At 45.2% G+C, this 21,042-nt stretch overlaps 1 protein-coding gene across 1 annotated transcript in view; it reads right to left on the reverse strand.

Annotated features, from left to right (window-relative positions):
- Positions 1 to 9,886: 9,886 nt before the first annotated feature.
- SIAH3 (siah E3 ubiquitin protein ligase family member 3) overlaps positions 9,887 to 21,042 on the reverse strand; it is an 82,918-nt gene continuing 71,762 nt past the window's right edge. Inside the window, exon 2 of the mRNA XM_012506912.2 lies at positions 9,887 to 16,691. Within this exon, the coding sequence (XP_012362366.1) occupies positions 16,017 to 16,691 (675 nt within the window). The 3' untranslated portion in view covers positions 9,887 to 16,016. The remainder of the gene's footprint in view (positions 16,692 to 21,042) is intronic.

Raw genomic sequence — 21,042 nt, forward strand, 5'->3', positions numbered from 1 at the left:
AGACCAGTTCTATACTGAGGTCTTTTTTCTTCTACTGTAATTGTTCTTGGGTAAAATCTATTTTTACCGCTTTAACTACTGTCAGGCTCTGGATTTCCTTAGCAGTTGTAAGGACTGGAGAGTAGAAAATGAGTGTGGGTACTGGGTGTGTGTGTGTGTGTGTGTGTGTGTGTGTGTGGTGGGGGCGGGGGGAGGGAGACAAATAGGGATATAGAGTAGGGTAGATGAGGATGAATTACAATTCATTTGACATGAGTTCTAGTTAAAAAATCTGTTGAATTAATAGAAAACCATATCAAGGTTTTGTTGTTGTTGTTTTCTTAAGAAATTTAAAAGGCACCTAGCCCAGTGCTCCTGGATCATATCACAGGCACTTTATCACTTGTCAGTTGAATCCAGGCATTGGGTTGGCCTTCCAGTAAAACAAGCGGTAACTTACTTAAAGAACGTGTTGGAAATGTAATTATTGTTTTCCAATGACCAGGCCAAAGGATCACCTGTGGTCACTTGAGTTTTCTGTTGGGCTAAATCTCCTTGAGGAGGTGATGGACAATTTCTGCATTTTGACATGGGAAAAGGACGATATGATTTTTAAAAAAGATTACTCATTTGGCACCAGGCAGCAATGCATGTAGGTTTTAGTTGTGAAATTAAAATATTAAGAGCCTGATCCCCAGACCTCACTCAGGCAGCACAGCCCCTCTGCCCCTCTCTCCCAGCCTGCAGCAGAAAAATTCACCTAATTCCATTTTACCTCCCTGACTTGCTGTGCTTATTATGTTACCTTTCTCCTATTCACCAAATTGTTTAGCACAACTGAATCAGGCTGACATTTTGATAATAAACTCCAAGACTAGTGGAGTTTTCAAATTTGGTGTCTCTTTCCCTAATACGGTTTTCATTGATTCCAGGAGTTGCTGGAGCAGCTGAGGCTTTTTTATAATTCCCAGGCAGAGACTCAGACATTCTTCTGAGTGGGTGTGCAAGATCACTCTCTCTCTTTGTACAAAGATGGCTTAGATTTATTCACAGCTTCCTCTCCTGCAATAGCTCAAGAAGCATAAATGGCTTGGGGGATGGGGTGTGTGTTGAATGAAAATGTTTTGTAATTTCAAAGCAACCAAACAAAATAGGTCCTTCAGAATGGGTTTATTTTCTGTGGCAACATAGTTGTGGGCACAAAATCTCTTTCTCTTCGTTAACCCGCATCTGTAGCCTTTTGCATTACCTCGTCACTAGCAGAAAATAGGATTTTTTCACCTGCAAATGGTGAAGAGAGAAGAGGCTAGCCCGAACATTAGGTAGAAATTACTTGTCAAGTTTGATCAATTCACAGAAAATCCAAATCCCCTTTGAAAAGGCACAGTTGATACTCAGAGATTAGCGGGGATGTCCTCATAGATCCATTGTTTGGCTAAATTGTCTGCATATGCAGCATGTTTGCTAAATGAGTGATACATTTGCATCCAAATGATCCATAAATAATTTGATTCTGCTCCAGACCGTGCAATAAACAAGCCCCCTCCTCCTGTTGGGCTTGTGAGATGTGCGAATGTGGACTCTGCTATTGCTTTAACTATGCTATTATTTGACAAGGCACTGGGGAAGGAGTACATGAACCTATTAACAAGAACCAACTTCCATTATGAGCTGAGATTTGAGTGAGCAGGCAGAGAAATCTTTCATAATGTGCTGCTTTGGCCTCCAGCTCTCTGGGCAAAAAAACAAATTTTTTTAAGGTAATAAATAAGAGCGAAAGCTTGGACATGAAGCCCAACACCCCTCTCTGTGCTGCTGCCACTGTAACAATTCTACTTTGCATGTTGGGGAAGGAAGGTGTGAGGTGTTAATTACCATCTGCCTGCTGCTTTTTATAAGTGCATTGATTACCCATTCCTCCCAACCAGTGGCACCATCGTGAGTATTTATAGTATACATGTGAATGTGGGGCCCATGATCTACGTTTGAGCTGATCCTTTGAGGGCTTTAGCTACTATGCAGACACGGCCAGGTATGAGGATCACGCAGCTCTCTCCGTCCGTGTCCAAACTGATGAGTTCCAGCTCTTAATTTGGAAGGCTGGAAATTGAACAATAGCATCGACAGTTGTCAGTTTCCATGTGCAGTTATGTGATGCCTGTTATGTCAAAACTGTGACTTTTTATAGCCTCCTTTCATGAGATTTGTGATGTTCTGTTCTTTTAAAAGGCTCCAATGGGACAACGTACCTTGACTTAAGAAAGTTCAATATATTAAATCCAGTTTCACAGGAAAGAAATGTAGGAGAATGGTATTCACTTTGCAAAAGAATTCACAATGGGATTCTTAAAGTGATAAATACTGTATGTGGCACTTAGCATGTGATTTAGTTCATTGTTTCGGGAATGTGTCTATGGGCAAAAGGCTGTCTACTTAAACAGTTCTGGTGCCTCTTACTTCAGATGCTTCAGCCTTTGTTCCCCAGCTCATGCTGGCATGAGGACTGTCAAGTACTCAGGTGAAAATCCCAGTGGTAGTTGCCTCTAATCCCCAGTTTTATTCCTGAAACTCCGGCTTACTTAACCCAGGTTCCAGTGCCCTTTCAATTTGCCTTCCTGAGCTAGAGTGCCTAAAGGCTAACATCCATATTCCCCAGTTTCCCTGGCATTTAGGAATCCTCATATGATTTAGAGACTTAATCTTCTGGCAGGCATAGCTGGTTCTTCTGGGGCAGCTGGGGTAGAGTTTCTGCCACTAGAGTTCGGTCCCTCGCATCAAGGTGCCAAGCAGCAGAAAGCAGCAGCAGTGGCATTTCTGCTAGAAGAGGTCTGTGCTGTAGCTCGGTGTTTCCTCTGGCTGCTTTGCCCCTGGCTGTCACTCTCTAGCCTTCCTGTTGTCACAGCAAAGGGAACTTTCTCTCCACCCTCTGAAGGTTGGATAATTGAGTCTGTCGACATAAACTGACAACAGGCAGATTAACAGGAGAAAAGGCATACAAATTTGTTAATATGCAAACACATGGGAGTCACACGAAATATGAAACTCAAAGAAGGGCCAGATTAAAGCTTACATACCTGCTTCCTAGGGGAGAGGGAAGTGGGGAATGTAGGCAATTTTAGAGGAAGAGTAAATAGTCTCCAGGGGATAAGATAGGCCTGAAAAACAAATAATAGCCTGGAACAAAGTTCTTCTGGGCTTGCGCAGAGGTGGTGACAAGTTGTGGGAAGGTGAGGGGCAGAACTGCACTGGGAACAAAGGTTGTCTTACAGTGAAGATAAAGTCTCTCAGGTAATACCCTTCAAAAGAATAGATGAAAAATCTGTCTGGGCAGGGATGTGGTGATGACCTTTGTTTTCATCTTTGGTGATTAATTCTTCCTGGTTAATAAGATTTCAGACAGGGATTAAAGACAATTGTATTTCTTTTGGGAAAACTTCCCTCAGTCAAATAAGAAAACTTCAGAGAAAGAGAAAGAGAGAAAGAGAGAAAACTTCCCTACCCTTGGGGGAAAAACAAGATAAGAGAGACCTTAATTCTGAAGCAGCTTCTAAGACCTTCCAATTTTCTTGAATTCAGAGTGCTTGGCATGCCAAAGCACCATATATTGGGGTATTGTTTTCTGAGCCCCAATGCTATAAATGACCTAATATTTTCTGACTGAACTAGCTAAAGTCGATTTTGTTGTTTGTAGCTAAAAACCTTGACTGATATGCCCTCCATTTCTTGTGTGTCCTGGGCACTCAAACTCAGGACTACTGTACACAGTTGTGCAGATAGTGTACTGTACCATCCAGAGGCACCATTCACACAAGCTTACCAACATTGTCTTATGAACTGCTGTCCTCTTGAAAGGGCGTTTTCTTTCTTTAAGTTCTTTTTTTGCTCCTATTGCCTTAGTTTGGGCCTCTATTTCCACCTGAGTGTGAAAGGAGAGTTTTCTACAAAGATCACAATGCTTTCAGCCCACAAGAACTCCAAGAGATTAAGCTCTTTGGGGCTATTGCTTCTTTTGTCCGCACTCTTAGAATAAAATTTTTGAGGGGTTGGGTATATTAATCATTTATTTTATTTTCCATATTTTGTGAGGCTTTGACTTCTTAGGGCCTTGTAGACCTAGGAGGCATACTGCCCATCCCAGGGTTAGCTAATTGCCAGCGTGAGCAAACAGTTTACCTGAGAGCATGTATTTATGCAAACCAACCAATCCTGAGTTCACACCCTCACCATCTTTATTTTATCTGCTCCTGCAGTCTGTCCCCCTACCCTAAATTACCCCAGGGCCAGGAACCAGAAAAATAGAGCTCACCCCATAGCTTAGAGCCTATTTATTGAAACTATCCAATCCTCAGCCTGCTCAGCTGCTTACTCTGTTTCACCCACGCCTTCTGTGAAAACAACAGTAAAGGTTTTGCCCATGCTTTTTCCTCATCCTGCTGCTTCCTGATTGACCTCGTTCTTCCCTGTGTGGCCCCGCATGGTGTGACATGCCCCTTTCTCTTGGAAACTGTAAGTAATAAACTTTTCTTTTAAAAGAGGATGTCTCCATGTCTGTCATCTCACCACATAGTATCATATTCCAAAGTGTTTATCTCTTATCATGAATTGGATTTCCCGAGACAGAGCCCTGACATTTTGACTGTCTTCTGCCTCAGGAAATTTACTTGCAGGATTCCCCAGCAATGCCTTCCTCCTCGTTGCTATGATGAAGACTTCATCCAGTACAAGCAGCAGGTTTTTACAACTAGGATTGCGGTAACAGACTTTCTCCTTGACCTCACCTGTGTTAGGCTCTCTAAGGCCTTTTCTCAACAAGGCTTCAACTGCAGGCTTCAGTAGTTTTCCCTGTGGGGCCTGCATCACTCAGTTTTAGCGAGAATCCTCCTAAGGCAGTTTAGGAAGAACTGAGAGCAGTTCTGCCCCTCACCTTCCCACAGCTTGTCACCACCTCCCTGCAAGCCCAGAAAAACGTTGTTCCAGGCTATTATTTGTTTTTCAGGTCTATCTTATCCCCTGGAGACCATTTACTCTTCCTCTAAAATTGCCTACATTCCCCACTTCCCTCTCCCCTAGGAAGCAGGTATGTAAGCTTTAATCTGGCCCTTCTTTGAGTTTCATATTTTGTGTGACTCCCATGTGTTTGCATATTAACAAATTTGTATGCCTTTTCTCCTGTTAATCTGCCTGTATTGTCAGTTTATGTCGACAGACTCAATTATCCAGCGACAGGTCCTGGGCCATCAGACTCAAAGCCACTTTTATCATTTATTTCAGGGAACCTACGTGCTACCATATGAGTAAGATTCTGTAGCCTGCTCTTGTAGAATCTTGGATACAAATACATAGATTAAGTTTCCACAGTATGCTGACTTCATTCTTATATTTGGGAAAAAGCCCAGAATGCCTTTATAGTTTGTAGTTACTCTACCCAATCCTTAAACATTTAGGGAATTTCAGAGTGAAAAAGAACCCTAGGAATAACCTCATCAAGGTATTTTCTCTATTACTTTTTTTGTTATTCAGTGCTTTTCCATCCAACCTTCTTCCCCTTGAATACATTCCTTCTACCATCTCCCACAATTGATTATCCTGTTGCATCTGTTTGAACGTTAATTGTTGTATGTTCTAATGCAGAGTTGACAAACCATAGCCCATGGGACAAATCCAGATTATGCCTGTTTTTGTAAACAAAGTTTTATTGGAACACAGCCACATTCATTCATTTACATATTGTCTATGGCTGCTTTCACAATCTAATAGCAGAGTTGAGTAGTTGTGATAAAGACTATATAGTCTGCAGAACCTAAAATATTTATTATCTGGCCCTTTACAGAAAACAATTGCTGACCCCTGTTTTAGTGGATAAAATGGGCTGGTAATATTGGACATTATTTACAAGGTCTCCAGGGACAACCTCAAGTTCTTCCTTTACAAAGCATTCTTTAACCATAATAGCTGCCATCAAGCTCCTTCTCAAACCACATCAGTTAAAATCTTAATCATTTCATTAACTCTTCGTTATATAAGGCTGTGTATTGCTGTTGGGAGACAATTGTCCATGAATCTCATGTTTCTACATGTCTAGGCATGAATAATCAATTGCTCCAGAGCTATCTTTTCAGGAATGTTTATATAAGCGTGGAAACAGTGTTTCGCTGTGGAGCAAATTTATTTATCTGAGAATAGTAAAGATAGAAGTATTCCCTCCTCAGAGAGATTTGCTTGTATTCCAGGGTAATAAAAATAGTTTCTTTCTGCACAGGAGAAGATGGCAGGCTTGCTTGCAGCCCCATGTAAGATCAGGGTTTCTTTCGTAGTCTCAGGGTTTTTGTGCTGTAATGCCCATCCACTGCATGTGCAGGCAGCACCCAGCCCTTGTTATGTTGTCTTGTTGGAACTGGGGCTCCAGGAACCTGCACCAAACACCAAAATGTTTCTGTTGCTGTATCAATAAGCTGTCTAAATACATTTGGGCTCATTTTCTGCTTACTGGCCTAATCTATGGAATTGTGCAAACCAACCCAACCATTGCTACTGGGCTGCTGCTCAGGAACTGATGGACCACTTGATAGTTGCTTGATGCAGGTATAAATGCATTTGTTTTGTCTCCTCAAGTGCACTGAGAAATTCCTTTAGGGAAGGGACCAATCTTCTGTTTTCTTTGGATCCTCCAGCAAGCCCAACATCTAGTAGGCATTCAGTAATGTTTTGTTGCTCAAGGATACATCCTGTCCTGAAATTCTCTTCTTAATGGTGCACAAAGACTTGGAACTACTTTCTAAATTGCCATGGCTTCCCTCTGCGCACGTGCCCGTGTTATCCAAGACTCTGGGATCTAAAGCTATCCTGGCCTTGTTAAGATTCAAAGTCAAGTTCCACCTCAACAGTGTCCACACAGAAAACAGGCTTATAGCATTTCAGCCTTGTGGCTAGAGGTAATTGGCCACACACTTAGCTCCCCAGGTTAGGGGCAGAGTTGGCAAGGCAGGGGGAAATTTCCCTTCCGCTTGCTTGCTTCAGATAGCCACCTGTGCCCACAATGAAACCAATGCATTTTGTGGACATTTTTCTCCTAGGTTGGCCAGATTCCACAAATAAAAATAGAGGATGCCCAGTTAAATTTGAATTTCAGATAAATATTGAATGCTTTTTTAGTATAAATATGTCCCAAATATTTAATGGGCTATATTTACACTAAGTTTTGTTGTTATCATTGTTTATCTAAAATTTAAATTTAACTAGGTGTCCTTTATTTTACCAAGGAAGCTTATTCTCTGCCCTCTTTCCTCTACAGCCCATTCCTCAACTGTGCCTCATCCTCAGATCTGGCCACTTCTCTAAACTCTTTCCTGTGATCATGGGTTTTTTGTTTGTTTGTTTGTTTTGAGACGGAGTCTCGCCCTGTCACCCAGGCTGGAGTGCAGTGGCACGATCTCAGCTCACAGCAACCTCTGCCTCCAAGATTCAAGCGATTCTCCTGCCTTAGCCTCCATGCCCAGCTGATTTTTGTATTTTTAGTAGAGACGGGATTTCACCATGTTGGCCAGGCTGGTCTTGAACTCCTGACCTCAGGTTATCTGACTGCTTCGGCTTCCCAAAGGGCTGAAATTACAGGTGTGAGCCACCGCGCCTGTCTATGATCATGGGTTTTTTATTCTTTTTTTCAGTAGACCACCTTTCCTGGTTGGTGAAGGTGCAGAGCTAGATGTTTAGGAAATACAGCCTTTCAGGAGAACTTCCTTGAGTTTTGCTGATTGGCCTAGATTTTGTCACTGTTTGCAGGACCATGAGGTGAGTGGTGAGCTCACCTTGGAATGGCCTGGAAGCATTTCAGTGTTTTGGGGTGATTGCTTTTCTGTTTGTGTTTTATTTTTTAAATCTGTAATTCCCAGAGTCGTTTGCAAACTCAGATCTAAAAATCAAGAAATGTCCACCTCCTGTGTATTAATGGAGGTTGATTTGGAATCAAGGAAGAGGCAGAGGGAATGGAAGATTCAGTTACTTCCTAAATGGGTGGTAATCAAAGCCCCCAACTTTGATACTTAACATATACTTTTCCCATTGGCCCCCTTGCAGAGAGTGCACAGAGTCTATCTTGTCTACCTCTAGGCTAATAAGGAACTAGTTCAGGGATTTCCTTCTCCCTCACCCTATAGGCAAGGCTTACGTGGGGCTTAGCTCTGAGCTGCCAGAGAGAGAGGTCTGATAATTCACACTCCCCTCAGAGGGCCCTGAAATGGTGGCCCCTTGCTCAGGCAGCCAGGGGAGATTTGCAGGATGAATAAATGCCTCCCAAGGGATTTGCTAGGTAACTCCCTGTCAAGGCTGGGGGCGGAGATTTAAATATGAATTACCATCCCAACCAGGCAGGGATTTATAGAATGAGCCCCTTTTGTGCTCACAGGAAGATTTATACAGCCACCTCATCAGCACCAAGCTGTGGGGACTGTGACTATGTGACACTCAGCAGTGAGACTGTACCACATTGGCCTCACAGCCAGCTCCAGTCCGTCTGTCATGCTGATGAGGTCCTGTGTCTGGATCTGCCAGGACAACCTCCTCTTGCTCCGCTGTCCCCTCTGCCTTTCCCTCCTATGTCCAAATGACAGAAGTCTAGTGTTCCCTCTAGCACTGGTTGACAGGGACCTCCTACCTAATACTACTCTGCTATCTTCTCTGGACTCTATTTAAGATTTTCTTGCTTCTCCATCAGAATGTAACTGCGGCCATTTCCAGTCACTTTCCTGCCTTCCTCTCTCTTGCAGAAGCACCAGCTCTCTTCTTCAGGTGACTTCACTTGCTTCTTTGTTCCTTGTGGCCACTTGTCTCACCAGATGCCTGGCTCTAAATTTAAGAACCTAAAGTTCAGCCAAATACTCCTAGCAGAATCTCTTAAGGGAGGCTATTAAAAATCAGAATGCTGGCCTCCACTTGGACCTCCTGAATCAGAATCTCTAGTTCTGGGGCTTAGAAATCAAGTTCTCCAAGTAATTCTCAAGCACACTGACATTTGGGAACCAAAACCCTGGATCCCAGGGTTGGAGTTGGGCTGGATTTCTCTTCCCCTGCTTAGTTTCAGGAGGGCTACTTTCTCCCTTCTTTCAGGCAAATCTCTCTCCAGCACTCAGCAACCACGGTGCAGGTCTTTGAGGGTATTTTGAGGAAAGAGGTGAATATCTAAGACACTATTGGGGTGCAGAATGGTCCCAAGAAAGGACTTTGCCTGAATAGTATGTTGCCTCATGAATATTCATGCTGGCCATGCGGTCAGTTTTGATCACTCAGATCAATTCAAGGCATTTGCTATAAGCCTTTGTGAGAGCAGGAAACAGGTCTTGGGAGTAAGGAGGCGGGGAAGAAGATTGAGGTTAAAGTGAATTGACAGGCAATAGGATTAGAGCTCCGCTCAATCCTGATCTTGCCAGTAACTAACAGTGGCCTGAAATTAAAGAATTAAAACCATGAAGACTGCCTTGACAACTGATCTGATAGGCCCAGAAGTAAATTTCAGGGGCAGCATTGTCAGGCAGAGGCAGGGGAGAGCAAAGATAAGGGACACTGGGGTGCTTGGAGCGGGAGGGAAGCCCTGTCTCTTTCTTTACAATCCAGCGAGAGGCTTTGGTGTCTCTTCTCAGGGCAGCACCATATGCTGGAATAGTTCCGAGGGCAAGTTAGTTGCCAGGGCTTCAATTCACCTCTGGTAGCACTTTCTTCCTTACATTCAATTATGACTTTAAAATAGAGGCAGAAAAGAACAGGGGAGGAAGATAATGAAGCATAAGTCAAATGTGGCAGCTGGCAACTTCCTGATAATTGCACTTTCCCTCTTAGCATTTCATTTCTATTCCTTCATGCTGCACAGTAGCCTGTGGAAGGAAAAGGAACCCGCCACAGAAACAACTCCAAAGGGTCAAAGGCAACAATATCAAATGCAATTTAATGACATTTTCTATGAGAGACAGGGCAGAGATGAAGTAGCAGTTTGAGTTTGTTCAAGTTATTGTCTTTAACATTATAAGAAAGCGTAGAAAATTATATATACATTAATTCAGGGCAAGTAAAATGCTTCTCAATTTCCTTTCTCTTTCTTATCTCAATACCCTAAAAAAAAAGATTGAAAAAGGTTGAGGAGTATTTATAGTATAGTAACCAAGGTGAAATACTTTCAGAAAATATTGGAAAAGACAAATTCTAACCCAGGTAGTTCATGTGATGACCTGATTTGGGAGAAATTAATGTTTATCTACACTAGATCTCTTGGATTTCTTTTCAGTGAAGTTTTTCTTCAGCTGGCTATTTTCCAGGTGAACACAATGGGGAACTCACCAATTCTTGAAGAAAATCTTATGAACAAAATATCTGAAATTTAACAATCTGACTAGGAGACGCCACTCATGATGCTATTTGCAGCTGAACCTCAATCAAAGTCTAACTCTTTGGGGTCCCACCCATGATCCCTTCCCCTTTCCCTTAGAAATGCATCCAAGTGGAAACTTTAGCAACCCTCACTTCTTCCATCCCTTCCACTGAAACCACTGGGATCAGAGTAACTGATGCTCTATTGACCTTGAAGATTCTGCCTGCTTCAAGGGACTTAGCAGGGAGTTTCCAGTGACTCTTGTCCTAGTGGAAACTATGCCCCAGATTTAGAAAGAGTATTGGTCTGGGTAGGCTATGGATTGTGAACAGGGTTCTTACTGGGTTGCAAAAAAGTGAAGTAGCCAAGTAGGAAAGTAAGGCCCTGGGCCCTGTTCTTCATGTGACAATCCTTGGCTCATTATGTTTTCTGTCCCTCAGCTTCATGCTTTACGGGGGTCCCACTTTTGTGTAATGCATCTTATGTGGTGTTTGACACCACTGCTTGCTATGTCTCTTGAATGGTAGATATTTCCAATTTCTAATTTCAAGGTAAAACATTTCTTTAGGTTTTGGCCAGCATGTCAGAAAGAGGTAGGGAGGGTGACCTGTAAGAACAAGTAACAGGAAATTTGAGCTTTATAGAGCTGGTTTTGCTTTTTGGATTGGGAGAGCCAATAGGCTGAGTTTGTGGAGCCCAATTTTTCCATGAAAGCCACCAAATAGAACTTTCCACACTAACAGCAATAGGGAAGTGTCCAGGGGGAGAGCAGAGGGTGCCCTTTGGCAGAAAATGCTCTTGAAGCTGCTTAAGCCTCAGAGTCTCTTCTCCAGAAGAGTTCGTGTTTCTCCAACAATTTGCTGTTCCGCTGGCTTGGCTGTCATTTATGCCCTTGTCAGTATGGCCTTCCAGGGCCTTGCTTCTCCTTCCAAAGTCCCCTCTCCCACCCTGCTGTGCTCATCAGTAATGTCTAGGCAGTGGTATTCAGTCAACCCTCTGTATCCACAGGTTCCACACCTGTGGATTCCACCATCTATGAATCAAAAATATTCAGGAAAAAAAAAGAAAGAATACAACAATAAGAAATAATGCAGTATAAAAACTATTGACATAGCATTTATGTTGTATTAGGTATTATAAATACTCTAGAGATGATTTAAAGTATATGGGAGGATTGCGTAGGTTATATGCAAATACTATGCCACTTTATATAAGGGACTTGAGCATCTTCAGATTTTGGTGTCCACGAGATTCCTGGAACCAATCCCCCAAGGATACTGAGGGATGATTGTACTGTTAAGTGCTTAACAACTGGCTTTCTAGGGAGAAAAATCCCTGTCTAGTAGCATTTGCTAATTTCCATGGTGTGAATACTTCCACCATGGCTAATTTCAAGCAATCACCATGACGTCATAAATGTGGAGCTGGAAGATGCAGTGCAGCACATTATTGTATAGTATGTTCATCATACAGATGTGATAGATGTAAATAACCCCAGGAGCATAGAGAATAAAAAGAGTAGTGAAATAATTAGGAAGTGATGAGTTTTAAGTACTTTTGACCTTTGCTTTAAATATAATTTATTTAATTGTAAATGTATATCATTTTTAATACTGACTGTACTTAATTAACAATCAGTTTGCAAAATTCCTGAAAGATTAACAACCAGAATACAAGCCAGCTCTAGTACTCCACTAGGTCTTGGGCTGAAAAAAGAGGGAGAAAAAGGAGAGCTAAAAGGCCATATCGAGTATGAAAGGACTAAAAGGCCTCTATGCATTCACACTTTATGACTCGGTCCTTCTGAGCCTTGGGTCCACATGTTCATAGAAATGACATGGTTGCTGTTGATCAGAAGCCATATGTGCCCAGTCCCAGGCCCAGCTCTGCCATTTTCCAGCTGGGTGACCTTAAGCAAGTTGGCTAAATTCTCTTAGCTTACGTTTCCCACCCGTAACATGAGTACAATAAAGAGCACCTGCTTGCTAAGGTTGTTATGGGGATTACATGATCTACTCTATTCAAAGTACGCAGCCTACTGGATCATATAGAAAAGCCTCAATAAGTGGTAGCTGTGAATACTATCATGATTACCACGCTGATCTATTCCTAAAATGTCCAGAGTAGCCACAGCTAGTGATGGGGTACACCAGGTACAGATTCATGCAGATACCAATTGTTAAAGACAATCTTCGTGTGGCCTGACCTCCATTTCGGCGTCAACCATGTATTTAGGCTCAGCCTCGAGAGGAGGAATGCTCCTCTCTCCACACCTCCTGAAAAAAACCTCTGGCAGATGCCTGAAGTTCAGATACTGGTAACTCATTTTTCACTGTTAAGTGCGCTGTCTCTCCAGGCCTTCTTTTAAAAGGCAATTACTTCTTAGAGAGTGAGTCATTAACTCTAGCACCTTGGTGTGAATGAGGCAACCAGATCCCAGGGTTCTGTGCAGGGACTCCTGGGACTCTAAGGTGAGAAACCTGGGTGTGGGCAAAGGGATTCAGAAAGGGCCTGGTGCACTGAAGCCTCCATATGCAGCCCACCCACTTCCTGGGCCCCTTGCTTCCAGGTGGACTAGTGCTTTTTTTTTTTGTCTAAAGAGATAGAGTTGCCCAGGCTGGAGTTAAACAAGTGGTGCAATTACAGCTGACTGTGACTTCAGCCTCCTGGGCTCAAGCCATCCCCCTGCCTTGGCCTCCAGAGTAGTTAAGACTATAGGCTTGTGTCACCATGCCCAGCTGATTTTTTATTTTTTGTAGAAATGAAGTCTCACTATATTGCCCAGGCTGGTCTCAAACTCCTGAGCTCAAGCAATCCTCCTTCCTTGGCCTCCCAAAGTGCTGGGATTATGGACATAAGCCACCATCCCTGGCCTAGTTCTTAAAGCAGAGATGCTTCTGAAAGCAAATCTACTCCAGTCTTTCTCTCCCCGCTCCCTCAACTATCCCAGGACCAAGACTCAGTTGATGCTCAGGTCCTCGGTCCGCTGGTGAGCTGGCAAGGCTGCTGAATATTTCGGGTCAGTCTTTTCCAAGAACACCAAGTTTGCAGTCAGTTGATCTGGGTTTTGGTTGTGGTTTAACCACTTGATGCGTGACCTTGAAAAGATCACTTCATGTCTTAGAACCTCTATTCTGTTAGTATATTGAGGATACTAATGAGGATTAATCTGAGACTCAAATGAAAGGGGCCTTCAGGAACTATGAAGCTCAAATACAAACTGCTGTTACCATTTTCTATTCCCAATTCTTGGTTGTTAGTTTGCTCCTTCTTCTCCAGTTCTTCACATATGGATATGGAGAGGCCTTTTGGGGAGCACCATAGATGGAAGATAATAATACATTTCCCATGCTTTGTCCTAAAGCTTTCTAGGAACCAACATAAAAGCTCCCATCTGGGATCACTTATTCATAATACAGTCTTGTGTGCAGTGAAAATAACCTGAAGTCATTCCCAGTGTGGCTCAGGTAACTTGGCACAACCAGAAGGCAAAGGTGATGTCTGCAGGAGCCCTAAGGCCCTGTGAATGTTAGTTATATTCTGAGTGAGGTTTTGTTTGTTGATCTGGAGCACCTGTGATGCTACACAAATGCTTTCAAAGTGGTTGAGTCTCAAAAACCAGGAGAGGACCTGTGGCTTCTAAAGGCATGAGACTTACAGCCAAGGGGGTCTTAGGTTCTGGGAAGGGGATTGGGGATGCAGTGAGGAGGAAGACAGCCAGTCTCTCCACGCACAGACGGACCAGCTTCAGGTGTTCTTGGGCATCTGTGTGATTGGAGGAGGGTGGCTGGTGCCCTGGCAGGGCATCTGAGAGCTCAAAGAATGAGCAGGCCCCAATCCTTTCCTTGCAACTGCAGCATCTGACATGTGCCTCCATCTGTGGCGATGTTTTTTGCCCCTCTCAGGGCTCTGATGGAATGCAGTCTCAGCCCCAGGGGCCCAGCGATTACTGTGTGATCAGAGCAGCCTCTGTTATTAAATCTTCTATCGACTGGCACCTCCCTTCTGGTGCATGGGGTGTACGTTGGCAGCAAAAGTGGCAGGAGAATTAACCCAGTTGTTGGGGGAAGGGTGTAGTGTTTCAGGATCAGTTATTTTTGGTGGAGAAAAAATTGCAGATGGCCAGCCAGGGCAATCTGCCTGAGACTAAGTAGTCACTTGGAGGCCCGCCAGGACCCAGCCGAGGGGGTGAGGTGCAGGAACAGGGCACGGAGAGTAATGTCTGGTTGGCCAAAGGCCCATTGGGCTGTCATGGGGATGTGCTGGGGATGGGGTGCCTGGCTTCTGCAGTGTCTGGAGAGCAGCCAGAGGGAGGGATAAATGCGATAAAAAGGAGCTAGAAGAGGTCCTACTGGGAAGGCTTACAGGTGTCCAACTTAGAACAGAAAAGACAAAGTTGACTAAACATGCTGACTTTCTTCAAATACACGAGAGACTTCTACAACATGTTGATGAATTGTTCTGACAACCAAATAAGAGAAAGCAGCCTGCGCAGAGGCAATGTGGATTTCCGTCACTGTGTCATTCACACTGCAACAGGTGCTGAATACATACTTGAGCCGTGGTCACATCCATGTGCTGAATGGGACAGTAGGAGCATTTTAGAAAGTGAGGAAAGGGAATAGAGCCTCCCAGGTTTGTAAGTGATGGCCAGCCCGCCAGGTCAGAGATCCTGGGTGCCACCCTCTGAGTTCTTTGCATTTGATGCTGAGTCCTGGTTCTGCTTTTTGCATGATATGAAAGAACTGCACCCTAGGGAGGAACTGATGGATTTTATAACATGATAATAAAACTCTCTGAGGAGGGAGTGTCCTCTCAGAGATGGGAGATTAATTTTATGTTCTCTTTTTCCTGTTGCTTTTCATCCCCACCCCCCATCTTGCCTATTCTTTTCTACTACTTGCTCAACAGAGGGCAAAGGGGTTTTTAAGAAAGCACCAAAAATCTGAGGACTTCGATTCCAGAGCAGGAGAAGACGACACAGCCTGGGAACAAGGTGACAAGAGCCCGTCACAGGAAGGTGGGCCTCTGACTACTCTCCTGAGCCCCAGCATCAACCTGAGCACTCAGCACACAATGACACCTCTAGCCCAGTCCCCAGCCCTGCGGTGGAGACACGATCTCCTCGTGCCCGGCTAGCTCAGCTTTGACCTTGAGGCTCCTGGGAATGTGTCAGAGTCATGTCTGGTTGGTCTGAAATGTGATCCATCTCTGAGCTGGGCCCCTTCCCCAACCTGCTGACTTCACACGTTCAGATTTAGCTTGCTCTGAAATAGACTGAAAAGAGAAACAAGAAATGATTCTCACACTAAGCCTCCTTTCAACCCCAACAGTCTGCTTGATGGTGTTTTGATCCTTTCGAAAGCAGCGGAGAAAGGACTTGGAGGTTGACAGGAAAAAACTATTCTGATTAAATCTTACAAACATTCTATAAAACAACACCAACAAGACAGGACAAATGTCACACCAAGATCTAAGTTACAGGATGTTTACATAATATAATGCCCATGGCAGACAAAAACTAAATCCCACAAAGTACCTGAGACAAAAAAAATAATAATAATTAAAATTAAAAAAAAAAAAAAGGAAGGAGAAGAATAAAAAGGAGTCTGGAGTCCTGGCATTGGGAGGTCCGAGGCGTTTCCTAGGGAGGCTGTGTGGGGAGCATCCGTGGCTCCTGGCCTCACATTTCAGCTTCTGAGGGGTGGACCTCTGTCTCGGTGATGGCAATCCCAATGGCAAGGCTGCCGTTGTCAGAGAAGAGCTGTGCCAGCGAGGTGTTGAGGACCAGGCAGTCCCCGTCCGTAATCACTGAGTCCACGCACTCAAGAACAGACCGGGGGGTGGCCTCCCACTTGAGGCGCCGATGGTTTCTGTTGAGCTCCAGGCGATAGGTGAAGCAGTCGGCCTGGGTGGGGGTCCCAATCAGCATCATGGTGGCAAAGAACTGGGGGTGCCCTTCATGCCTCTCCTGTTTCCTCAGCACCAACAGAAAGTGGTGGCCGAGGCAGGAGTGCATGATGATCCAATCAGCCGGCGCGGGGAGGTGCATGTCCGTGGCCAGGAAGACGATCTCAGCTCCCTGGAGGATGTCAACCCTATGGATCTGCCGCAGGTGGGGCACCACCACCTCCAGGTGGCCTTCCCACTGGCAGGAGAACAAGGGACACATGCACAGGCAGGGCGTCACCGGGGTGGCGTGTAGCCCCACCTCCTGGTGGTGAAGGTGGTGGGGGTGGGCGTGGTGGCGGAGGTGGTGGTGGTGGCGGTGGTGGCAGTGGTGGTGGGAGAGATGGTGAGGGTGGAAGCTGCCTTGCTCTGGAGCACTCTGAGTGACGGCACACCGACTGGACACATACTGTAAGAAAGAGAGGAACGTCAGTGCGGGGATGAGGCCCATCTCTCCCTGGCTGCCACTCCCCTGATGTTCAAACTGTTAAAAAGCAGATCCTCCAGTGCAGGCTGAGAAAGGTTCATTTCTTAAACAAAAAACAGACAAACAAACAAACAAAAACAAAGGACAGAGTGGGCGCCTTGGGGTGGGGGGTGTTGAGATTCTGAAAACTCAGTCCAAGAAAATGCAGTATTTATGACTTTGTGGTTATTTAATAAGATACACAAGCAAATAGGCAATTTCCTCTTCAAGTAACATGCAGTAGGATGGTCATCAATCATAAAGAACAAAGACAGCTGGGTTTTTTTTTGTGCTTTTTTTGATATTGTTGATATTTTTGTGCAGGCAGTGGAGGTCAATAAATTTTTTTTTCTATTTTGTCATAGTTATCAATTTTAGAACAAAATTTACATAATGCCCATTGGTCCTTCCAGTGGAGCCAGGGATTGTCCTGTCTTGGGGGCCCTTCTCCTGCGTCCTAAGGCATCTGGTGGGATGCAGAGCTGATTGTGTGCAGTGGGACTACAGTCCCTAAAGAGAGAGTCCCCACTGTGACTCTGAGACTTTGCCACACCAGGCAAACTTCTACCCTATTTCTAGCTCTCTGCCCCAGAGCGGCTTCCCAGAGCCTCATCACCAGGCAGCCTCCACCTGGAGAATCTCCCCACCTTCTGTTCCTCATGGTGGTGTGCCCACAAGTGCCCCCCAAAGCACCAAGAGCTGTGAGGACATCTGATCAGGTGTCTGTGAACATTTATTGAGCATCTGCTGTGGCCAGGCCCTTGCAGGGATACAGCTGTGAGCACAATAGATACTGTGTCTCTTGGTGTGGGTGGCACAGACATTACTACACTTATAATTAATTATAGTTTTGACAAAGGTCCTCCATGTGACATGAAGACTGTGATTCATATTTTTCAGCTGAAGAAACAGGCTTCAGTAATAACGTGATGGAGCCTGCAAAACTGGTAAGTGAAAGACTGGGATTCATTTTCACGCCCCCTGACTCTGAACACAGGAGCACGCCCCCATCCAGTGATGCCTGCCTTCAGCTCCCTCCTGTTTCCCGAGTCCTTCTTTTCCATAATTAGCCTGCATGATCTAGGTCACACAGAGAAGGTGGCAGCTCTGCAGTGCGCTCCAGGCATGAGTCGCTCACCTTGCAGCCGTTTCCTAGGCTGTCCTCAGGTAGGGAGTGTCCCTTCTGCCCTAGCTCTCCAAATGCTTTCTGGACTTCAGATGCCTTTGGGCGTTTGCCTCCTCACCCTGCTTCAGTTCATTCCCAAAGTACAGAGGACAGGGGTGAAGGTCACCAGCCACTGTTGCTGCCAGAGTTTCTGTTTCCCCTGACTCCCTGTGGCTAATAGGGAGTTTAGGGCATTCAGGACACACATACACGTACATACATGCACAGTCATGCACGCAATACACATGCATGCATACACACACACGCTCATGACACATACATGAGCGCACACACACACCACACACGGTGCGCTGGGATTGTCACCCTAGTGATGGAGGTGACCTGGAGGAGGCGGGGTCCAGATCAGCTCTCCGCTCCAGTTGCTAGTTCCATCTGCTGGTTTCTGCATTCTTCCCCCAGAAGTGTCATCTACAGGGGCTCTTCCAGTAGCGCCTGTCCTGCTCCTGGATGGTAGCTGCTGAGCAGCCTGCTGTCCTCCATCCTGCAACCCCACCTGGCTGCCCTTCCCCAAGGGGAACAGTGTGTCTTCAGCTATGAAGGAACAAGCTGTGTTCCAAAATCCTGCTAGTGATAAGTCTGACTTACCCCTCAGCGTTAAGTATGGGGAAGGAAACTAACTAGGTATGTAGTATCTACTAAGTGTCAGCTGCTATGGAAAGGAGGTATTTTTAAAACAATTATTTCATTTAATTTTTCACAGAAAAGATCAATTTCCTTATTAAAAAATAAAAATCTGGCTTTGTCCCCACCTGCCTGCTGGTGGCATGGACCATTTAGTGATTGGGTCGGGGGGGTTTCTCCCCTCTACTGGGATCGTGCAGGAAGCCCAGGGCCCACACCTTCCATCAGCCAGTGTCAGGACCCTCCAGTGGACCTTCCCACTGTCTGCAGGCCTGGTAGGCAGGCAACTTCTTCTCCTATACTCAAGAGGACCCGGTCTTGGGCTCTCATGAAAAACCCAAATGGTGTCCTTCTTCCAGTCTCTGAGAAGACCCCTCTCTACCAGTCTTTACAACAATCAGGAGAGAAACATTTTATGTTTGTCTTATAGATGAAGAAACAGAGACACAGAGAGATTGAGTCACTTGCCCAAGTCACACAGCTCCTAAGGGCTGCAGCCGGGAATGGGGCCCAGATCAGTTAACGGTGACAGATCATAGACTGGGAGGATCACAGGCTGGAGGTCAAAAGACTCTAATCGGTTTCACTGTTTACGTGTTCAGTCAGTTCTCTCATTGGCAAAATATTTATCTCAAGGGCATGTTAGGAGATCAAATGAGAGAATGCCTGTAAAACGGCGTTACAAACTTTATCAAGCGTTGCCTCAAGGGGGCATTTCCATTTAGATGTGGTTTTGGGTGAAGACTTGGCAGCCTTCCACTGCAGTCTGTGCCTGCCTGTCTCCATTCTGATCAACTCACTTTCACACATGAGCAGCACTCTGGGCTGAGCGCAGGCCACCATAAAACCTGGAGAACCCAGCCTCACACTTGGCCTGGGGCCGCCAGTCCCAGTGCTGACCTGTGAGGACAGATAGAATGTCCTGAAATCCCCATTTAGAAATGACCTCTGGGCTTTCCCCTATTCTTTCCAATTTCTCCATATTCTTCCCCAGATCCATTTTCCATCTTCTCTATCCTGGCCTGTACAGCTAATGTCAGAGATGGGAGGTCAAAGTAGTAGGGAGGGAGTGAGAAGAAATACCTGGATCTTCCTCTCTCCAATCTCTGCCAGTGCCTTCCATTGGTGAAATCCAAGCAGAAACCTACCAGCAAAGGGAGTCCAGCAGGTGCACTCAGCAAAGTTTGGCTCCCTTTGGAAGTGGTACTGGGTCAGGCAGACGAGTGAATGGAGATATTTGCACCTGTGTGCAAATATCTCCATTCCTCCTACGTGATGCTGCTGATTTGAACAGGCTGGGGCTCCTGGGCTGAGTTTTGATGGGGCTTATGGCAGGGGGAGAGAGAGAGAGATGCCCGTAGTTCATTAAGCCATTCAGCATACACGTACACACCACACATCATGTGCGAGGGGCTGAGAATACTGAACAGAATAAGCTCCTTGTTCCTGCCTCACTAGCTCACTATGATTGTGTGAAAGCAATGCAAAAATGCAGGGTACACCAGGGGCTCTGAGAGCACCAAGTGGGGGAGGTAGCTATTCTAGCCAGTGTGAGGTGACATTTAAACTAATTGAAGCGTGAAGGGTGAATTTTCTAGCAGAACAGGCAAAGGGCTTGCCGACAGGGAAAAGAGCAGGTTTGAAGGAGCTGGGTATGAAAGAACATGGATGTTCAAGAAGTGACAAGAAGTCCCAAGTGGCTGACAGGGAATCTGGTGGAGATGGAGAGGAGATGTTGGGTCATATTGCCCAGGCCTTGTAAGCCAAGCTGAGGCTCTGAGATGGCACCCAGTGCATGGTGGATATTAGCAGGAATATCCAAGAGACACAGCTATGTGCTTTAGGGAGCTCCTGTGGGTAGCACGATGCCCACTACGCCCAGCAGCAGAGCCTGCTCTAAGCTGGTGCTCAAAATGGGGCCAGCAGCAAGACCCAACCCTTGTCCAACCAGCAGACCCCAGCAACGGTCATTCTCCCTAGACTCTCCCGATGCTTCCTTGTGGCTTCATCTTCCACTAGCCTTTTTGTTTTTTAATTGCTGCTGTGTTACAAAGCAGCCAAGGGTATACTCCAAAGAGCCTGAAGTGAATAACTATGCAAATAGAGTGGGACGTGATACACTCATTGAGACCTGTGTACTTGCTGTGCCCTGGGAAGGTGCTCAGAATAAACGCAACCTTAATTTTTTATTTCTTCCTGCTCCATCTTCTGATGCAAAATATGTTTCATTTAAATGATCCTTGGGTGAGTGGGGTCACAGGGCTGCTGGCAGGGAGAAGGGATTCTTTTAATTGGCAAAATGCTAATCGTTTCAGAAAATGAATTCCAATCTTCCCATCTAATACAGTGGATGTGTGAGTAATTACTTTCCTTCACTAAACTGTTAATGCAACATTAGTGATTACACTAATTAAAACTAATGAACTCTTACAGACTGATAAACCCCTCAGTCAGTCAGTGGATGCCTTCCTTCCATTGGCTGTGTTT

This window comes from Nomascus leucogenys, chromosome 5 (assembly GCF_006542625.1).
Source record: "Nomascus leucogenys isolate Asia chromosome 5, Asia_NLE_v1, whole genome shotgun sequence".
NCBI classification, from domain to species: Eukaryota; Metazoa; Chordata; class Mammalia; order Primates; family Hylobatidae; genus Nomascus; species Nomascus leucogenys.